General features: G+C 33.1%; 2 protein-coding genes and 1 pseudogene across 3 annotated transcripts; 2 read left to right on the top strand and 1 right to left on the bottom strand.

The window, feature by feature from the left end:
- Positions 1–4,815: 4,815 nt before the first annotated feature.
- Positions 4,816–10,244, top strand: LOC148771194 (putative disease resistance protein At4g27220). Of its 2 annotated transcripts, XM_088816936.1 has the most exons (3): positions 4,816–4,931; positions 5,071–5,114; positions 7,067–10,244. In XM_088816936.1, the coding sequence occupies exon 3, from the start codon at positions 8,031–8,033 to the stop codon at positions 9,996–9,998; it is 1,968 nt and encodes a 655-aa protein (XP_088673062.1). In that variant the 5' UTR covers positions 4,816–4,931; positions 5,071–5,114; positions 7,067–8,030; the 3' UTR covers positions 9,999–10,244. The 2 variants fall into 2 exon arrangements, with proteins under 2 accessions (XP_088673062.1, XP_088673061.1); XM_088816935.1 differs by lacking the exon at positions 4,816–4,931 and having other exon boundaries at positions 5,063–5,114.
- Positions 7,089–7,895, top strand: LOC105973316 (putative disease resistance protein At5g43740). The gene has a single exon (XM_088817528.1). The coding sequence runs from the start codon at positions 7,089–7,091 to the stop codon at positions 7,893–7,895; it is 807 nt and encodes a 268-aa protein (XP_088673654.1).
- Positions 10,245–16,126: 5,882 nt separating the features above from the next.
- Positions 16,127–18,582, bottom strand: LOC148771193 (uncharacterized; annotated as a pseudogene).
- Between the last annotated feature and the right edge of the window lie 4,555 nt (positions 18,583–23,137).

Here is a 23,137-nt window from a genome sequence, read left to right as displayed (position 1 = left end):
TCAAAGTCAATTGATTACAGTCTCGTGAGATTGGGTGGATTTTTTTTTTTTATTTTTTTTCCCTCTTAAAAAAAATTCAGAGTTTTTCTTCAATTGTTCAACATAAATTACAACTAAACGACTATTCATAATCACAAAGTTAAATTGTTCAACGCAGCGGAATCATTTTTCTTCTCCATTTAACATTTATTGAGTAATGTACAAAATGTACCCATGTGTGATCCTTATCCGTAAAGAAGCCCGTGATAAAACTAGCAAAAACTCTCATATGTAAAAGTCAAAGGCAAAAAAACCCCTTGGAGCAGAACGTGTGTCCCACTCGCTGCTTGTATGATTTTTTGTTCATTTTTGCTTATTGCTTATGAAATGACAGAATTGCCCCCAACCCACCACCATCATCATCGTCTCTCTTCACTCCCCTTTCCGTCACATCCCACCGGAAATTCCTCATAGAGTCATAAAGCTTTTATGATAACTTGACTTCTCCATGGATTTACCAGAACGGAGCTCCTTCGTCGACGAAGAAATATCAGCGCTTCATGTGCTGTTGCGTTGTAATATTTAGATCCAGTACGTACTTTGATTATCTGGGAATAGTAAATCATCTTTTAATGTTTGTGATTGGTGATTTGTGTGCTTCTGGGTGGGATGTCATCGCGATTTGCGAAGAAGAAGACCGGTTTTATTGAATTTTTGGGAAAATTGCAGTTCAATCCCCTAATCTAAGTTTTACAAGTTTAGTAAAATTGAAAATTTGCCCCATATTTTATGGAGCTAATTGCATATAAGCCCCTGTGAAATTTCGAATGGCCGAAAAAGTCCCTATGTTATAAAAATTAGCACAGACCCCCTTATATTGTTTTTAAACAAAGCACATCGCCCCTAATATTAAAAAAAGCAGTTGACTTACATAAAATGACTAATTTACCCTAGTGAATTTATCTACTATAAACAAAATTCAGAAAAAAAAAAAAAACAAAAAACAAAACAAAACAAAAAAGAAAGAGAAAGAAACCAACCCTCATTAGAAGAGTTGGTACCTAGCCTTTACCAATAGGGTAATGGTCTAGGGTTCGAGTCCCCCTCCCCTACTTCCCCTTGTAATTGACTTGAATTTACTCAAAAAAAAAAAAAAAAAAAAAAAAAAAAAAGAAAGAAAAATATATAATATTCTTCTTCCCCGTCAAAACACCCCCGCAACTCCCAAACCCACCGCCGTCGCCAGATTCCACCTCACACCTCCCGAATCTCAGCCATTTTGTCCTACGGCCTCATCACCGCCTAGCCTGTTGGCGAAATATTCGCCTCCGCTATCAGCCAACGACCGCCACCTGCCAAAGACCACCTTCCATTAGCCCTGCCCCTTCCACTACACAGGCACTCGCGGTCTAGGACTCGCGTCCACAGGATCCAACCCATGAGTCGAAGAACGAGATATAAGTGGTTGCAATGGTGAGAATCTTGCGAATCGAAGCAAAATGGATGAAGTTGAAGAGGGGGGAAGCTAATTGCAACAAAGTCTGGTATTTTTGGTGTGTGTGTGTGTGTGTGTTTTGTATTTTTATTTTTCACGATTTCTCCATTTCGCAAACTAAATCATGGACAACCAAATTATCGTGGGTGCATTGTAGGGATTCTCTGCTTCTCAATTTTGGAATGGTGAGACTTTTGATATTGTTGGATAGTGAGAAAGAGGGCCTTTCTAAAAATTTTTTTTTTTTTTTTTGAGTAATCCTTTCTGAAAATATTAGGGACTGGGTTAAAAAACATGAAAACTTTCATTTTGGGCTTTTAATTTTGGGGTGAATTTGTAAATTTGCGGAATATATTTTTAAATGATATTTTGGCCTTTTCTGGTCCAAAAACAAATGCCCAATCGTACAAACCGCGAGTGTATCTCACGTCGAGCTCAGAAGGTCTTTATTGCCTTTGACTAATTTTCACAGGGGGGTTTGTGCTAATTTATAACATGAGGGTTTTTTCAGCAATTCAAGATTACACAGGGGTGGTTTTTGCAAAAAACCCATATTTTAAGTTATCTGAACTTCTATTTTATTGAAGGGTATTGTAACAGCAAATTCTTATCTGCGATTTAAACAAATAAGAAATACGTGCACAAAGATAATTTATTAAATTAAAATAAAATATTGCGGGATACAAACTCTAATTAATCATTTGATTCTTCTCACAATTAATAAATTAATAAACGGTTGCGGCTATATGCAATACTCATTCCACTTATGCAAGACCAAATTAAAGAAATATTCCAAAAGATTCTATTTTATTAAGATGGAATGACAAGTATGCCCATAAATTAAATTGGCTTTTTTTTCTCATGTAAGACCAAATACAAATAATGAGAAAAAAACAAAAATCGACACCAAGGTGTCGAAAAACTATGCTACAAATCGACACTTAAGCGTCGAATTTCATAGGTAAAAATCGACATTGACATGTCGAATTTATAGCACAAATTCAAATGTCGAATTTTATACCTCAAAATCGACATCTAAATGTCGAATTTTATACCTCAAAATCGACATCTAAATGTCGATTTTTACATGTAAAATTCGACCTGTACATGTCGAATTCGTTTGCGCGGGATTTTTTTTGGAAAATCGATATTCTAGCTAAAAAAACCCATAAATGCATACATTCTTGGGTTCTTCCATCGTAGAATCTTCTATTTTGACGTCTTCTGACTCCATACTTGCCATCTTTGTAAGATTTGTTGAGTTTTGATGATTTTGAATTTCTAGGTTTTGTGGGTTAATGGAGGATGAAGGAGAAAGGTCTTGTGGGTTTTGGAAGATGGAGAAGATGAGAGTTGGTCTTGTGGTTTTGTGGTCTTGTGATAGGGTTTTTTGTGTTTTTGAATTTTTGGTCTTGCATATTTGGAATTTTTTTATTTTTTTAATAAATAAGGGTATTATAGTATTTATACATTGAAAATTTTAATTTGGTCTTGCACAAGTAGAATTAGTCTTGCATATAGCCGCAGCCTTAATAGACTACGTGAAACCCAATTACCAAAATCACAATTAAATGTCCGGTTCAGTTTAGTACAATTGCTTATTGAGTACGGTACTAATAAAACATCTTGAAGAATTAAAAATTGCTTAATTCCTCTTGGCATCCTTGAAATGTAGAATGTTGGCACTTTGCACCTTTTAAAAAAAATAATAGCATTCTGTACCCCAAAACCAATAAATCACTCACAATGCATCTTGAATTGATGAATATTTAAAAATTAATTAGGGAAATTTTATTTCTATTGGTCTTTTCTTTTTCTTTTTCTTTATTCTAGGGTGTAAAATAATAAATTTAATTGTTATTTTCTTCTACATCCAATCTCATTCGAGCGTGAAAAGTATTGCGAAAAAAAAAAATTAACTGAATTACTGAAAAGAAAAACTATTTTTTCATAAAAAAAACTCACTCAATTATGCGATTCATGAATCTTTTATTGTATTTGGTGAAAATAATTCATAGAAATCTTTGTAAGAAATAATTTTCAAATAACTTAATAACAAAATAGCTGATAGATGTTTTTCTTTTTTGTAAAATATTTTTATGTGATAGAAATTATAATTTTTAAGTTTGTTGATGAGATATATTTTTAATATTTGTACTTTATAGTTTCAAAATGATTGATTGATATAAAAAAAATATTTGATATTTAGCATTCTAAAAAAATCTCAGTAAAAATATTAAATTATTTTCACTAACTTTAAAAATTCATTCGGGGTGCATTATATGCATGATTTATAGCGTTTCGATGGTGCAAAGTGCTATTAATTCTTTTCTATGATGTTAAGTTCCAAAACGTTATATTTCAAGAGTGCAAAGTAGAATTAAACCATTAAAATTTATGATTTTACACTACCAAACATGTCAAGTAATTACATAAGTAACTTGGTTTATAATAATTAATGAATATGTTTGGTGTCAGTGGCGAACCCAAGATTTTATAACTAGAGGGCCGAATATACACTAAAATATTTAAACTTAGATGATTCGGGAGTAGCGCCCCTGAAAAAAAAAAAAAAAAAAGAAAGAAAGAATAGGGATTTTTTTTACAAAACCAAAAGATAGGAAAAGATTTTTTTTTAGAACCTTTTTTTTCATTAATTCAGACTTTGAATGAACTAAATAAATATATAGATATAATTTAGTGGACTTTTCTTTCAATTAAGGATGGGCTTGAGTAGATTCATTTATTATTTTTCTATGTTTTCTTCAACTACAAAATACTAATTAATTTTACTTTTTATATAAAAGTAAATTGTTTAATATTATTCTTCTAAAAGAAATGTTAAAAAATATAGAAGCACAATAAAAATTCAATAAATTATATATATATATATATATATATATATATATATATATATATATATATATACTAGTAAAAAAAATTAAAATTTTAGGGGGGCATGGCCGCGTTTGGCCCTACACCGGCTTGCTTCCCCACTGCATGGTGTACTCTAAAGTAAAATTAAATTAAAAGACAAATTGTTCTTTTAATTAAGACTACAGTATTAACTTTTTGATGCTTAATTTGTAAGAAATCTTGGGCAAGGTGGGTGATTTGTTCGACCCTACACCCGGTGATAAACACCGGGTGGATCTTCTGCCGTCATGTGTCTATTTTTTGTATTTTATAATATATTCTTCCCTAGGATTTACTTTTAGGGGTTTTAGAAAAATAAAAAAAGGGACATGTGGCAACAGAAGACCCACCCGGTGTTTATCACCGGATGTAGGGTCGAAGGAACCCAAGGTGGGTTTATATAGTTGACCATAATAACCACAAATATAATCAGTCAATGCATACTTTCAACCACTCAAATACTACCTCAGATCGCCTCCCAGTGCTCCGCAATTTTTTCTTTCTTCATTTTGTTTAGCTAATAATTAAGCTTCCATTTCAGGTGATTTAATTTCCCTTTTTAGTGTTTTATTAATATGTATTTTGCTATACAAATATACAATTCTTTGTTAAAAAAAGAATTGTTATAATATTTTATCTTTCTTGTAATTGACTGCTTTGCCGTTTGTGTAGTTATGCAGTTACAGATCTGAAGCCATAAAGGATTTAATTTAACAAACTTCAGGTGAATCAAATTTCTCTCCCTTTCGTGACTCAACTCGAAAGTCGTACTTAATATTTGCGAAAATTCCCAGTATTTATTCTTTCGAGCTAACAACACAGACCTCCCTGTGCTGTTTCTAATAGCTCAAAAACTCCTTGTGTTAGAAAAATTAGCAAGAAGCTCCTCAGGTTGTAATTTTTTTAGAAAACATCGGTCCTTATTTTTAAATTTATTGTTGACTAATCTGATTTTTTCATGGCCTAAAGTATGTAGTATGGACGTGTACAAATAATTTTAATTTACATGATCAATTCAAAACTTTTAAAAATTTCACCTAAAAAAACATATTTTTTCTGTATTACTGTACCAAAACTCTACCACAAAATGGAATGACCATATGTAGGGCTGGTCCGACGTATTTGGGAGGGATAATATAAGTTGTATGATTAATAATATGGGAGTTTGGGAGCAAACCCCATTTTTTTTTTTTTTGGCATATTATGCTTAATGACATAATATAAATAAATTATTTGTTAATAAAAACCGTAGAAGATTGAAAATGTTAATGTATATCTAGATAAAAAAAGGGGTTTTTGACACTTTGCACCTCTGAATTACACTCTTTTGGCATTCTACGGCCTTAAATTACAAAATTAGCAGAATGCACCCTTTAAACATAAATTGTTTGGCACTTTGCACCTCAAATTACTTTTGGCTTAGAAAAATTACCTGCAACTTGCTGAAAACCTGGAGGATGGGCAAATTTCTAATTCTCTAATTATCTATCTTCTTCCCCCAATTCTTAATCGTCGTTCCACCATTTTTATCTTTCGTCATTTTAATCAAAAAAATCATAAATTCTTCTTAGCCATTTCTATTTGCCTTAATATGTAAATTATGAACTAAAACTCAAGAATGGCCGGAATATATAGACAAGAGTTCGATACCACACCTTCAGAAGATCAAGTTTTATTCCATGGTAATGCTATTTTTTAATCATTTTTTAGATCCAGATTATTCAATGGGAGCACAAAATTCCTCCCATCATGAAACTAATAGGCACCAGCTCTCTGCCATCAAATAAACATCCCAATAGCCTTATTTTGTCATTTTACTATTTAAAAAAAAAAGTGATTTGCCATTATTGTTTAGTGTTTATATAGATTTACCACTCAAAGAAATGGCTAGAAATTAAAGATATTAAGAATTTTTTATTAAAGGAACGAAAAATAAAAATGGTGGAAGGGTGATTAACAATTGAGAGAAGAGGATAGATAACAAGAATATGCTCATCTTTCAGGTTACCCAGCAAGTTTTAGGTAAGTTTTCTAAGCCAAAAGTGATTTGGGGTGCAAAGTGCCAAACAGTCTATGTTTAAAGGGTGCATTCTGCTAATTTTGTAATTTAAGAATGCAAAGTGCCAAAATGGTTAATTCAAGGGTGCGAAGTGGCAAAACTCATTAAAAAGACTATGTAAAGCAACATTTTAGAGAAGTACTATGGAATAATTTTTGTTTGAATAAAAAAGAATATTAAATCTTATATCTGTTTTTAAACTGTTTTTTTAAATTAATAATAGAAGAATAAACTTTTTTTAACAATAACACAATAATTGTTTTGCACATAAAAAATAATATATATATATATATATATATATATATACGTGAAAAATTGGTCGTGTGGGTCCTGCTCGCCCCACCCCATGATCGGGCCTGACCGTATATGTTGACTATAACCATACATCGATTAGCCTTTCATTACTCACTCTATAAGAAAATGTCTTGTTAATCTAATTTCACTATAGACTATCTGAGTTCTCCATTTTAGGTATTACTTAATTCCTTTTAGTATCTTATTTTGTTGCAGTAATCTTTTACCTTTTTTGAGTGGTTTTTCCTTCCTTTTTTTTTCTTCTTGTTTTCATTTTTTCCATTTTTTTTAGAAGAATTTTGTTGCAATGACGTTTTGTGCAGGGAATTATAAGAGTGGTTAAAAATGGACAAGTTGGTAGAATATGGAATAGACAGAGTACGGGACAGGTTGAACTTCCACTCCACTTTTGAAACTCTGCAAAGAAACTTAAAGACATTGAGCGATCGAGAATTTGATGTCACGAACCAAGTGAAGAATGCCGAGCTTTCCGGTAAGAAGAAAAGAAAAAGAGAAGTTGAGAATTGGTTAATAAATGTAAAAATGATAGAAGACGAGTTTCTTGAATTGGAGAATCAAGTACAATCACAAGGATATTTTAGTAGGGTCCGAACTGGAGATCGGGAAGCAAAACTCAATCAAAGAGTAGTTGAGCTTCTTGACCGGAGTCAGAATTTCGGCGAGCTTCTACTTGATGTAGTTGATGGGAAAAGAGGGCAGGAGTTGCTTACCAAGAGGCTGATTGGCAAAGCATTTGAGAAAAACGTCGAAATAATTTGGGAACGTTTGGTAAATGATGAAGTGAAGAGCATTGGGGTTTATGGTATGGGTGGTGTCGAGAAGACGACTTTGACAAAGCACATCCATAACAAACTTGTGAGAGAAATGCAAGACAGTGTTGTTTGGGTTACAGTGTCTCATGTTAGGAACATAAACAAGTTGCAAGACGAAATAGCTCGTTCTTTAGATATACTTCTTTCAGATGAGGATAGCGAAGACAAGAGAGCGTCGAGTTTGTATGGAGCGTTGTCTCAAAGAAGGAACTTTTTTATGATATTAGATGATGTATGGGGAAATATTGATTTGGAAAAGTTGGGAGATCCACTTGGTGTGGAGGGTGGTAGATTGATGATAACAACTCGTTCGTTGTAAGTTTGTCGGCGCATTGGTTGCAGAGAAGTGATTGAAGTAAAAATTCTGAGTGAGGATGAAGCGTGGGAGCTATTTAGAGAAACTCTTGGACAAGAGACGACACTTAGTCATCCAATACAACATGTTGCCAAGTCTATGGCGGAAGTGTGTGACGGTTTGCCGTTAGGGATCATCACCGTAGCTGGTGGCATGAGGGGCGAGACCGATGTTCGTGTGTGGAGAGATGCATTGGTCGAATTAAAGGAATCTGTTATGGGGCAACATGAGATGGAAGATAAGGTTTTCAAAGTACTTAAATACAGTTTCGATAGATTGGATCCAGATCATATAAGGCAAGGAAGAAGCACTTGGTACACAGAGTTACAACTATGTTTCCTGTATTGTTCTTTGTATCCAGAAGACTATAGGATCCAAAGAAAAGAACTAATCGGAAGGTTCATCTTAGAGGAGTTAGTGGGTCAAAGAAAGCGCGTGAAGGAGCAAGTTGACAAGGGTCATTCGATACTTAATAAATTAGTGAACGTCTGCTTGCTGGAAAGGACCCGTGATTACGAAGATGAAGATTGCGTGAAAATGCATGATCTAGTAAGAGCTATGGCGTTGAGGATTACCGAAGGTAAGAGTATGGTGAAAGTTGGGTACAAATCATTGAAAAGAATTCCAAATGAAAGAAAATGGACAAATGATCTTGACAAGGTGTCCTTGATGAGAAATAACATAGTGGAAATTCCAGATGGTATATCTCCAAATTGCCCTTACGTGTCTACATTGCGTTTGGATTGGAATCAAAACTTGCACGTCATTCCAGAATCATTCTTTTTGCGAATGGACAACCTGAGCACTCTCGATTTGTCCCATACCGGTATTAATGAGTTGCCAAATTCTTTGTCCGACTTGGAGACTTTGAAGGCCTTGATCCTCGAAGGTTGTTCAAATCTTGTGAACGTGCCGTACTTGGGAAAGATGAAAGCACTAAAGCAATTGGACCTCTCATGGACAAGGATAAGGGAATTGCCTCCAGGAGTCGAGAAACTCGTCAATCTCAAATGGTTGTTAATGGGGGGAACATTTGAAATGGAGATTTTACCAAAATGTATCTTACTCAATTTTCCATATCTTCAGCGTCTCCATATTCCGGATAAAATAGAAGCACCGTTAGATGAATTGGAGAGGTTGGATGAGCTGGAAGAGTTCAGTGGGCGAGTAAAGAGTAGGTGTGATTTTAATCGGTTTATTCAATCTCAACAAAGGAAGGAGGTTGGTGTTTTCTATTCCGTCTTCGTGGGAAAGCAAGCCGCCTATAAAACTACCAACGTAAAGTGGGTGGATTATACTAAAGTGATTTTGTACAAAAACGACCTTAAGAAAGAAGAAGAGAGAAGCATGACTATGTTGGCACGCGACATCCAACACCTAGAATTTGTGTGTTGTGAGGGCGTAAGCGGATGCTTAGTGGACGATTTTCCAATATTAGATAATCCCAAATCCATTCAAACATTGGAAATTAAATGGTGCGAAGGAATAGAGTGCATCACGAGAAACCATGAGCACGTAAGAGGTCATGTTGTTCCCTCGCAGGCAATATTTTCGTATCTTAAGAAGCTGAGCGTCGTAGGATGTAACAAGATGAAGAAGTTGGGAGTATCAGTGTCGCAACTCTCAAACCTTGAACAACTCTCTATTGAGAACTGTATCGAGATAGAGGAGATCTTCACAAGATCAAGTGAAAAGGAAGAAGAAGACGAAGAAGAAGGACGTATGAATAATATAGCGTCGTCTATCTTCAACGGTACATCTCATATATATCACTCTCTCCACAAACTAAAGAAGATATGGCTATATAAGCTACCAAAACTGAAGAGCATATGCAAGGCAACAATCAAGTGCATTAGCATTGAGGAAATTACTTTGAGGGGATGTCCATTATTAAACGAAGTGCCGTTGTATTTTCCTGTCGTGGACGATGGACAAACGTATTATTCTGCTCCACCATCTCTGAGAGAGATCAACATACTCCAAAGAGAGAAAGAATGGTGGGAATCAATGGTGTGGGAGCATCCCTCCCACACACTTCTCCTCCAACCCCTCCTTAGATTTCGGTAGTTCGTGTGTGCGACGACGAGCCATTTCATTACAAGTCTAGTGAATTGAGATTCATTTTTCTTTAATTTTTTGTATGCCATAAATTTTATGTAACTTGAGTATTTTTTTTTTTTTTGCCCTTATATTGCCAAAGAACCCCAATCCTTCAATCGATGAACACATTAATATTGTTTAGACATCCTGTTTATGCTTATAATAATTTTCTTCAAACACATAACTGTGACAAGTAAGGTTGATCCTGGTAAATTCTAGGGCAAATTTTCCTGCTCATTTGATGGTTAAATTTGTCACTTCATAAAAATTTATTATTGTACATATTTTGTTTAATAATTATTGTTTTATTTTATTCAATTATATCGAGGGTTCTGGCTGTCCTAACTTATGGCTTGTATTCGTCTATATATTTTCTCAAAAAACAAAAAATCAATAAACAAAATAAAAGCAACAAATCCGGCCGAAAAATAGGCTCCAAGATCTATACAAAAGCTCTGACTATGTTTGACCCATTTTCGAAAATAATAAACAAAAAAAAAATCATTCCGAAAATAATTATTTTGTAAAACAAACGTTAATTTCTTTTTCGTATTATTATTCAACTTTTTTCAAATTATTCACCAATATATTTTCAAAAAAATTCGAAGGGACCAAAACTTAGATAATTTAATAAACAAAACGGACCATATTGAATATTCTTCAATATATTTTTGCAAATTTTTTTTTTAATATTCTAGTGGGATGGACCCGGGTGGACCCGCCTCCCACAGGTCAGTTTCGAATCTCCTCAAAGTCGAACCCGGACCCGCCTCCCCACGGGTCGATTTCGGGTCCCCTAATAGTCAGACCCGAACCCGGACCCGACCCCATTCGTGGCCGGCTTATACCTACTGCCAATATATCTTATTGGAGATTAGGAATAAATTTTATTAAATGAGAGTAATTGTAAATATTTTTATTAGGGTTGTGCGTTGGTCGGTTTGGTTAAAAATCACTCATAAGACCAACTCAATCCAACCCATCCAACCAAATTTGGCCAATATTGGAAATCGTTATCGACCCAATTTATATGGGTTGGGTGATGGTTGTAAACCAATTTAGTCGGTCGATTGATGGTTTGGTTGATTGGTTATTCATCTAAATATTTTTCATATTTTATTAGTTGTTATTGAAAGAATTTATGGTCCCGAATTCGTATTATACAGAGATGTTATTTGAAATGTTGTGACACTTGAGACAACATGCAGCGGAAATATAAAGATTAAAAGACAGTACTCAGAATTAAAAATGTTCACAAGTAAAGACTTGTGAACTTGCCCTTTACAGGACGGAAAAATATATTAAAATCAGTATTCCAAGAATACAAACAGAAGAGGTGCGAAAACTTCTTCCTTATGAATGAATCTTTTTCAAGATCATTCTTACAATCAAATCTAGATACTAAAAGAAAAATATTAAAAATTCTAGATTTCAAAGATGTACTCGTGAGGAGTACGTAAAGAACTTATGAATGAATCACTATCTTGATCATTCTTACAACCAAGTCTAGAAACATATATACTAAACAATCTAGACTACAAAGAATGTACTTATGAGAAGTACGTAAAGAATGTACTCATAAGGAGTACGTAAAGATTGTACTCATGAGGAGTACAAACGACCGATTCTAAAACCACTCTAAAACACTCGTGAATATTCTTCAGCCCTCGGTTTTTATTTTGTAGAATCGATCATCTTCCTTGAGTATTGAAGTCGGTATTTATAGGCATTCCAAGTATCCACTCCTCAGCCCATGATCTGCAAGAAAACCAACTACAAGAGCACTCAAGAACATGGGTTAGTGGGTTAGTTGGGTAGTTAAAATAATATTCACAATTTAACCCACTAAGCACTACTTAGCCCACTAAGCCATATACTAAACCCACTAAGCACTACTTATTCCATAACTAAAATTTAGTTTAAAAAATAAGAAAGTTAAAAACACAATGTGGAAATAATCCACGTGTTTCAGTTATAAAACTATATCTTTTATAAATTAAATATAACTAGTTCAACAATATTCAAATAAAATTTTCAAAACATTACGGGCCATATATATTGCAATTAAACATAAATAGTTCAACAAATAATAATCGTCCAAAAATTTAGGCTATATGTCTTAAAATTAAAATAGTTCAAAATAGATAATTATGTTAGATTTATTGCTTTTAAGATTTTGGTCTATACTGAACAATTTAATAAATGTGAGATAAAATAGAAATTAAAAATATTAAACATTTTAAATAATATTAATAAATAATAAATTAATAAATAAAGTTGGTTGGCCGATATTACCCGACTAACCAACTTTATAGCATATTAGAAACCATTATCGACCCACCTATACATGGGCTGGTTGAGATTATCGACCCAACTTAAATGAGTCGGTTGATGGTTGATTATCCGTCACATATTATGGGTCGAAAATGGATTGGTTGGTGGTTAAAACCGATCCATGCACAATCCTAATTTTTATAGGTAAGTAATATTAGCTTTTTTATGTACCAACATTGTTTATTAGCTAAATATATTGGAAAATCTGCAATAACATGCAAGTGTTACTCAAATAAATATGCAACTTCCATGTATAACAGTACTATTAAGGATGTCTGTATGGGTATAGTTCAACTGGTTCCAGTGTGGTAAGTTGTAACAATGTTCTAGGATCGAATCCTGACAGCCACAATGGTGATTTTACCTCCGATGAGGGTTGGTTCCTTGTGGGCACCAGGTCCGAGTCCGCTACCATAACGGGCTGTTGAGTCACCATAATTTACATTCTTCTATCAAATAATTATCGGGCCAAGGGATGGAGGTCCTGGGACGAGTGATTTCGCCTTTTGGTACAAGTATTATACTATATACTACTATGAAGGAGTTAGAGAAATAGATTTTGTAATATCTTTGTCTCTCTGCATGCATTTATATATTTGTTCATGTTGAGTTGTTCTATTACATGTCATGTGATATTTATTAGCAACCCCGAACAGTTGGAGAGAGAAGGAGAAACGAGAATTTTGAACAGATAAGTGTTGAGATTTCTCACATTTCAGCCTCAATTATATGGAGAAAAGTTGAGAGACTTTGAAATTCAATTCTGAAAGTTCAAGAATTACGATCAAAGATGGATGGTAAATTTATAATCATATTCTCTTATTTGATGCAATATCAGTGTTCAAGGGTTTAATACTTTCAGTTAGTTATCTATTTCTATGTAATTATTTGTTAAAGTTGATCGAAACATAGTTTGTACCTGGTTAAATATTTTTTTGGTTTCAATCAATTGATGAGCTAACTAATATAGAAGATATTATTTTTGTAGGAACTATAAAATCATTTATTATTGCATTATAATTATTTATGTTAATATTTTGGCGGCGGTTATATGCAAGTCCTTTTTTTATTACTTCAAAATCACATAAAAGAGTTTATTAGTTCAAGCCCGTAAATTAATCTAATTTTATTTCATCAAGACCAAAGATGACAAATATACCCTTGTCCACAAATAATACTCAAATACAAATAAATTCTATTTTTAATTTGTTCAAGACCAAAATTAAAAAAAAAAAAAACAAAAAAAAAGTATCACGATTGCTGCCGCCAGACCGCCGCGACGCCGACCGGCGAGTTCTTTTTACTAAATTTTTGTTTGTAAATTCGAAAACATTAATCGAGCATCGATGTCCTTTTTACTAAATTTTTATTTGTAAATTCGAAAACATTAATCGAACATCGATTCTTGATAAATATGTATGAACAAACATTAATCTATGCTTATTTCTTGTTGGGTGGCAATGATTTGGCCGATTTTGGAAAAAAAATTGAGATTGAAATTGGTTTTTTTTTTCGTTGGTTTCCCAAATTGGTTTTCCCAAACCGATTTTGTATACGAAAATCGGCGTTATAATGCCGATTTTTGTTAACCAAATCGGCGACACAACGTCGACTTTACAAGTCAAAATCGGCGTTATAATGTCGATTATTGAGTACAAAATCGGTTTTCGGATACCGATATTTTTCGGATTTTTTTTAAATAATAAATTATATATTTGGTTAATCGATATTTTTTAAATATTTGAAACGAAAATGTTTATCACCATTCGGTGGCGTCTACCAATTCCTTTAACCCAACCGAGTAGAGCTTTCCGTGTCTCAAATATTTATTCGTTAGATAATTCATTTGAATAGTCTTCTATCAATCCCCTAGGTTGTTGCACGAAAGTATGAGAAAACGGTCTTAAAAAAACACAGATAGTAAAATCGGTACTTAAAAATCGATATTTGTAGTACAAGTCGGCATGACAATACCGATAATACAAAAATAAATCGGTGTTGTCATGCCGATTTTTACTACAAAAATCAGTTTTTAAGTACCGATTTTTATTAAAATAATCGGAATGTGGTTACCGACTTTAGTAACAAAAATTGGTATTTGCAGACCGATTTTTTGTATCGTCGAATTTTTTTCCCAACAAAAAAAAAACGACCCAAAAGCAAAAATAAACGGTTAAAACATACTTCATTGTGTTCTCCACCCTCGTAAAACTACCATATCATTGTTTCTGGTTCCATCGTGAATGTTTGGTATGTATTTGATAATTTTGGTGTGTAAGATTTCTTGGTGGGTTTGTGAAGAAGAACGAGAAGAAGGAGGAGGATATTTTTAAGTCGTGAAATAAGGAAGAGAGGTTTCTGGATTTATGTATTTTATTTGGTCTTGCACAAAGGAAATGCTTTTTTTTTTTTTAATTTTTTAATGTTTTGTGTTTTTTATTTGATTTTAAATTTCATTAAGGATAAATTAGTATTTTTATATTGGAGGTCTTGAACTAATAAAAAAATGGGCTTGCATATAACCGCCGCCTAATATTTTATGTTAGATATATCTTATATAGAGAAAGAAACGCTGGTTAATCCTAACAAACTCTAATGGTATTTCTGTAATTATTTATTTTTAATATTTTTTTTACTAATTTTCTAACTATATTTTCAGCAATTATTAAAATTGACACTGAACCGTGAAGAATCATTCCGGCTTCAATCTCATATTTTTCACCAATATATCTCAAATATTACGAAATAAAGATAGAAATTCGATTTGTTAAAATGATCATTTTTTTCGCTTTTAAAATATGATCCCGTGCATCGCACGGGAAAAAAATCATTGATTATAAACTATACATATTATAGTTTTAGGGTGCAGATGTCTGCAATGTATTTTTGTTCAGTATTAAAAAAAGAAAACATACATTTTTTGATAAATTCTATCTCAAATAGAGAAGAAATTAAAATAAATACATTAAAATCAGATGAAAGTTTATATGTTTGAAGCCACATATATAGTATTGTTAATATTTTGAAAAATGGTAAATATTTATTATTAGATACCACTTCATCGTTCTTCGCCCTGCTGTGGTCTCTATTATTTTCCTATGATCTATTCATATCAATCAATTATAAATACATTTTAAGATCCACTCTTATTTCAGGATAAATTTTCTCAACACAGAGCGTCGATTACTTAACTCAAATTCATATGACATCGATCTCTCTTCCGAAGAAATGCATGTTTCTTCCACATCAAGAGTTTCACTATTCAACTATGTAATTGTATATGTCCACTAAACATGAGGTCATGTTAAATTCAACTTGCTTAATAAAAGGTACATTTTGCACAAGCAGAACAATTACTAACCAAAATACCATGTTTATAGATAAGTTTTGAGTAAGTTTTGAGTTTCCTGTGAAGACATATTCATTTCTGAATAAATTGAAATTTATTTTGTTTTAATTTTTGAATAGATAAGATATTTTTAAGTTTTTTTTTTTTTGAGAAGATATTCAAAATTTCCGGAAAACCTTTATGTTGCAAAAATCTTAATTTTAAAATTAAAAGTCTTTTTTATTAGGGTTAATATTTGAGACACCTCTCAAACCAAACCTAATTAGATGTAAGACACAATCTTATATACAGTGGCGAATCCAGGTTTTACGTCAAGGGTGTGCGAAATTCAATAAAAAAAATATAAACATGCAAAAAAACAAATATACAAGACAATAAAAATGTACATCTCTTACATACAATTATAAAGTTTTTAGAATATCTTTCGGCGTGGTCCCATTTCTTGAAAAAAAATCATCACCTCATCAATACTAACGCCGTTCAATATATCTTTTCAATGTACGACACCAAAACATCATTCAACATTTGATCCCCCATTCGATTGCGTAGCTCCGACTTAACAATCTTCATTGCAGAGAATATTCTTTAAACTGATGCGGTTGCAACCGGCAAAATTAATGACAACTTCAATAATAATTACACCAATGGATAAGTCATATTCTTTCTCTTGGCAACCAACTTCTCAGCAAGTCTGCTAGCTCCACTCATATTTGAAAAGTCTTGATCACTTTTAACATCCCTGATATAATTCTCAAGCTGGTTCTCAAGGGCTATAAGATCATTATCATCAAACTCTTCACGATAAAATTCAGCTAATTTCACCAAAGCCTTTCTATCAAATGCAGAGAACGAATTACTTGGATCAAAACATGATATTAGACTAAGTAGCTCCGTATTAGTATTGTCAAAACGATCATTCAATTCTGAAAGTTGAAGATCGATCACTGTATAAAGCATATCAACCTTATAATGATTCAAGTTTGTTTTTTGCGTACCTTTTCGCGATACTCTGCCATCTCTCGAGTAAAGTACAAAATCATCATTCATATTCGGAATGAGAATGTTATTTTGAACACAAAAGGATGAAGTTTCTCGCAACAAATCGTCCCACCCATCTTCTCTCAATTATTGGAGTCGATCTTTAGCAAAAATAACAAGTTTCATGGCATTTGCAAGGTCCCGATCCTTCCTTTGAAGTGCTTGTGACAAATCATTTGTGATCCCTAAGATCGATCTCATTAAGTGCAAGACAAAAGCAAACTCGAAACACATAATATTCCTTAAAAGCATTGAGGCTTGTCCACAATGAGAAACATCGTCACTATTATTTTCTAAGCACTCTAGTACACCAACCACCGAAGGAAACAATTTAATCATACTCGTGATTGTGAAATAATACAAATTCCAACGTATATCTCCGGGCCTTTTTAAAGTGGACTCTTGATTCAAACCACTACCACTTACAAAATTATCAAAAGAAACTATTTCCATTAACTTCTCAAATTATTTCTCCCAAAGCAACTCTTGACGTTTACAAAAACCTCCAATAACGTAAGCCAACAATGCATGGGAACCAAAAAATTCTGAAAGTTGCTTATTTTTCTTAGTAATTTGCACAAGAGCTAACTGAAGCGGATGAGCAAAACATTGAACATAAAAAGCAGACTTGTTTTCTTTCAATATTAAACTCTTCAAACCATTAAATTCTCCTTGCATATTACTAGCTCCATCATAACCTTGGCCACGCACTCGCGACAAACTCAAACCAAATGTTGTAAGAAGAGACTCAAGAGAAGTTTCCATACATCGTGAAGTCGTATTTGGAACATGAACAATGCCAAGAAATCTTTCAATAATTTTTCCTTCCTTGTTTACATTAAGTAAACCAACCGCCATTTGTTCTTTAATGGACACATCACGTGCCTCGTCAACTAACAAAGCAAATAAATCATCTCCAATATCAGAAATAATAGTCTTCGAGACTAAATGAGCAAACGCACTAATGATTTATTTTTGAATTTCTGGTGCTGTGATAATACAATTTCCTTATGAGTTATCCAAAACAACTTTGTTAATTCCATCATTATCTTCCGCCATAACCTTTATAAGTTCCACAAAGTTACCTTTATTTAGCAAACTCTTTGACTCGTCATGCCCTCGAAATGCAAGTCCTTGCCTTAACAAATATCTAATGGCTTTCGTTGTTGTACGCAACCGAATGTAGTAGTCGCGTTTAGATTCCTTAGTTTTGCTCTCAAGAGGAACATCTATGTGATATTTATTATTCATCAAATCTTGACAAGCCATATAGCAATGATGATGAACACTGTCATGATTTCCCTAGTGTTTTCTCAAATTTTCCTTCTTGTACCAGTTTCTATAACCTTCACTAACGAATTTACCACCTCCCCCTTTGGAACTTTCTCCAACCTTAAATAGATAGCAACATAAACAATATACCGCATCTTTACTTTCACTATATTCCAACCAACTACCAAACTCATTGTACCAATCTACAATAAATTTCCGTTGTTGTCCATATGAAGTAGTTTGAGGAAATTTACAGAGTCGAGGTTGACAAGGACCTTTTTCTAAGTAAGGTCTTCGAACAATTTCAAGCTCTTTAGAAGTCTTGGCAAGATCACTAATAGGCAATCTCAATCCCGGGTCAGCTTCAATAGCACTCAAATTAACCTCTACTTGCTATTGATTGTGAATACCTTGAGCATGTTCTTCAGGGACGCTATCATTAATTGGCGTTTCTTCTTGGACGTTATCATTAGTCGACGTTCCAACATTGATATTATCATTAGAAGTAGATAATTCTCCTAGCCGATGACGTTTAGTTTTTATCACAAATCGATCCATATTCTACAAATAAATAGAATGGGCAAGAGTTAAAGGTAAATTCGCACCAATCGATATAAGTCTCATACAACAAAATAAATCAAGAATGTTTATCAGTATTAACTTGTTAATCCTCAAATATTATTAATTGATAATTGTTACTCTGACTCAAATATAATAAAATACTTGATTTAATTGAATCTAATAACTCACTTAAAATATGTATTACAACAAAAACCAAATATAATAAGACACTAACAGAGAAACAATCACAGACATGGCCCACGTTTGTGGCAACCATATATTTCAACTCTCACTTGAATTTAAAGAAAATGTATTTCACAAAATTTATTAAAAATTGATTGTTGTTCTGATCGAAAATTTGGAATTCATCCCTTCATTAAATAATATTGTCTTTTTCTTCACAAACAGTTGGAAATCTACTGCAAAAAATCAAATAATAATTCGTCGAATAGGTAAGGTGAGGCGCAGATTACGTCGCTCTCTCAAGACGAATTTCACGATCCTTTCTCGAAGAGGTGCAGAAAGGTCTCAATCGTGTCGCCTATGGGATACAACAACCCAGCCTATTTCATTGATGTAGCTTCACAAGAAACTGCACTTTCGAGCGAAGTAGAAGCTTGCACCCGACACTTACAAAAACTCAAAATTTAGAATAATTTTTTTGGAAAGAAAATGTGGAAGAAAAATGTTGGTTGAAAAGTGTGTCAAGTCTGAAATAAGATGGCTCCTTTTATAGGTGCCAATTCGTGGTGCTGGTAATTATTGAGGTTAATGACCACACTTAAAATTTCCATAATGATTCTTTATTTGGAATTTGAATAGCTGATATGTAACTTCAAAAATCGCATGATAGTGCATAAAGAATGTTTAATATTTGGTCAAAAATGAATTAAAGGAGAATTTGAAAATCAAATTCTACAACTGTCAAACATATAATTTTTTTATTGCACGTGTATATGATGAAATGCATATGAAAAGATAAGTGGTGCACAATTTAGAAACTCATATCTCCTCCTCCACTCCCGTCTCGGGAATTTTATAAAATATTCCAACAATCCCCCACTTATTTTATAAAATCTTTAAAATATTTATTTTATTTTATTATTTTTTTAAATTATTCCAAAATTCCGAGTTCTTGAAAGAACATTATGCATAATGAAAGTGTGCAATGCCTTCAAACCTTCACTTAGTATAATACATTTCCCGTACTAGAATCAAAGTGGACTTAGCCTTCAATTAGTGAACCTTAGGGCACGTAGAAACGTATTACACATATAATATTCAAGTGTCCCGAATAAGCTTCTTAAAGCCGGCACATTAACGGCCTTGTGCCTTACCCCATTTTTAGTGAGTGCTCTAGAGAACAACCTTTAATTCCCATAGGAATCAGCCCCACTTCCACACTCACATAGGTGAATTTTACAAGGGTGTTTACGTAACTCCAACACCCCACCCATACGGGCTATAAGATTTATTAAGAGATCAACTTCTCAACCTCACAATTCGTTACGAGCTTTATTAGTGCACACGCATCATAGGGTTGGATAATAAAAGTGTGCACTTTTATCACAATCAAGTTGCTTTCAGATTCGTTTTTCTTCGCCTAGTTCTTAGGATCTCTAGTCCCTAGGCGGTAGTATCCTCATCAACAACTTTTACAATTCTTTAGGCTTTAGTCCAATCCCCATCGATGTTGTCAAGACTTTTTCTCTAGTTAGATATTTTGTAAATGGATCCGCAAGATTATCGCACAATTTCACAAACTCAATGGTTACGGCACCATTGTTCACATATGACCTCACAGTGCTATGTTTTGTTCTAATGGTTCTTGACTTACCATTGTAGAACTTATTTTGCACTCGGCCAATCGCAGCTTTGCTATCACAATTTAGCAAACCAGGAGGCATTGGTTTTTCCCACATTGGAATTTCATATAGTAGATCTCGCAACCAACTTGCCTCTTCACTGGCTGAGGCTAGTGCAATCAACTCAGCCTCCATAGTGGATTTAGCTATAATATGTTGCTTTTTTGAGCGCCAACATATAGCTCCTCCACCTAATGTAAACACGTAGCCAGTTGTAGAAAATGTGTCATCAGACTCAGCATCACTGAAACCCTCAACGGTAGCAGGATGTGATTTATAAAATATTTCATAGTCCATGGTTCTCTTAAGATAACCCATGACTTTTCTCAAAGCTTTCCAATGTTCAGCATTAGGTCTATGTGTGAATTGACTCAACACATCAACAGCATAAGCAATATCGGGCCTTGTACAATCAGTTGCATATCTAAGGCTACCAATGATACTCGCATATAATTTTTGATCTACCATATCATTGTCACTTAAAGTAGGACGCAATTTAACAACACTATTAAAATGAGTGCACATAGGATTGCAATCAAAATAATTATATTTTTTCAAAATTTTCTCAATATAGTGACATTGGTCAAGATATATACCTTCATGTACTTTAGTTATTTTCATGCCAAGTATCACATTAGCTTCACCCATATCTTTCATATCAGAGTTATTTTTAAGTAAAGTTTTAGCAAAATTCACAATTTCTATATTAGAGCCAAAGATTAGCAAATCATCAACATATAAACATATAATAACATGCAATTTTTCTCTAGACATATAATAAATGCGTTTATCACTCTCATTGCATTTAAAACCATTGTTAAGCATGCAACGATCAAATTTCTCATGCCATTGTTTAGGAGCTTGTTTTAGGCCATATAATGATTTAATCAATTTGTATACTTTTTTTCTCATGACCAAGTTGAATAAACCCTTCAGGTTGTTCCATCTATAATTATTCTTCTAAATCACCATGTAAAAATGCAGTTTTAATATCCATTTGATGAATAATTAAATTATGAATAGATGCAACATGAATCAACATTCTTATGAATGTAATTCTAGTAACAGGAGAAAAAGTATCAAATAAATCTATATCACCTTTCTGTTTAAAACCTTTAGCAACTAATCTCGCTTTATATTTATCAATAGAACCGTCGGGATTAAGCTTCTTTTTAAGAATCCATTTACAACCTATCGCATTGCAACCGGGAGGTAAGTCAACTAATTTCCAAGTCCCATTAGTAATTAGAGAATCCATTTCATTATTAATGGCTTCTCCCCATATATGAGAATCAGGGGATGATAGAGCTTCATTAATGGTCATAGGATCATTTTCTACGTTATAAATTAAATAATCGGGACCAAAGTCCCTCTCAATTCTAGATCTCTTACTTCTTCTAGGTTCAATTTCAACACTAGGTTCTTCTAAGTTCTCATTGGTGATAGTGATCCTAGATGAACTAGGTTCTTCTATAGATTTATTATTACCCCCACTATTTTTCAATTTATAGGGAAACTTATCTTCATGAAATATAGCATCTAAAGATTCAATCACAATATTATTTTCTAAGTCAAGAAATCTATACGCTTTACCAGAATCAGCATAACCAAGAAAAACACATTTATAAGCTTTAATTCCTAATTTAGGAATTTTAGGATCAGAAATTCTCACATAAGTAAGACAACCCCAAATTTTAAAATAACTCACATTTGGTTTTCGATTTTGCCATAATTCAAAATGAGTAATTAAATCATGTTTTCTAGATACTCGATTTAAAACATAATTAACAGTTAAAACAGCTTCACCCCACAAATAATTAGGAGCATTTGAACTAGCGAGCACAGCATTAGTCAAATTAATCAAAGATCTATTTTTTCTTTCAACTACTCCATTTGATTGAGGGGAATAATGAGCGGTGACTTGATGTACGATCCCTAAAGATTCAATATGAGATTTAAGTCCAAGTGAATCATACTCTTTACCTCTATCCGTTCGAAAACATTTGATTTTTCTTTCAAAACGATTTTCCACTTCTTTAATAAAAATCACAAGTTTTTCAAAAGCATCACTTTTATTTTTCAAAAGATAAACATAGCAATATTTTGAAAGGTGATCAATAAAAGTAATAAAATATCTTTTTCCACCTCGAGTTAAAATACCTTCAAATTCACAAATATCAGAATGAATTAATTCTGATAATTCATAATGCCTTTCAACTTTAACATGAGTACCTTCAAATTCACAAATATCAGAATGAATTATTCTAATAATTCATAATGTCTTTCAACTTTAACATGAGGTTGTTTAGTGATTTTAGTCATACTACAATATTCACATTTTTCAAATTCATTGTATAGGTTATGTACAAGGCCTACTTTACTCATGTTTTTCACATATTTGCTATTTAGATGACAAAGACATGCATGCCACATATTATTAACATAAGAAGCATAAGCAGAATCATCATTTATTTCAACATTAAGTTTAAACATGCCATCACAAGCATAGCCTTTACCAAAAAAGGCACCACCCTTAGAAAGTACAAATTGACCAGCCTCTATGACTTGTTTGAAACCAGCCTTATTAAGCATAAAACCAGAAACTAATTTTTTTCTAATAGCAGGAACATGAAGAACATCCTTCAGAATAACCACACGGCCCGAAGTAAACTTTAAGTGGACGTCAC

This window comes from Erythranthe guttata, chromosome 4 (assembly GCF_056151865.1).
Source record: "Erythranthe guttata isolate IM_541 chromosome 4, IM_541, whole genome shotgun sequence".
In the NCBI taxonomy this organism is placed as follows: domain Eukaryota; kingdom Viridiplantae; phylum Streptophyta; class Magnoliopsida; order Lamiales; family Phrymaceae; genus Erythranthe; species Erythranthe guttata.
Note: the sequence above shows the minus strand (reverse complement) of the source record. Positions and strands in the feature narration are given on the sequence as shown.

Coding starts and splice junctions, on each gene's coding strand:
- LOC105973316 (XM_088817528.1), top strand. CDS start 7,089: ATGGACAAGTTGGTAGAATATGGAATAGACAGAGTACGGGACAGGTTG.
- LOC148771194 (XM_088816936.1), top strand. CDS start 8,031: ATGGCGGAAGTGTGTGACGGTTTGCCGTTAGGGATCATCACCGTAGCT.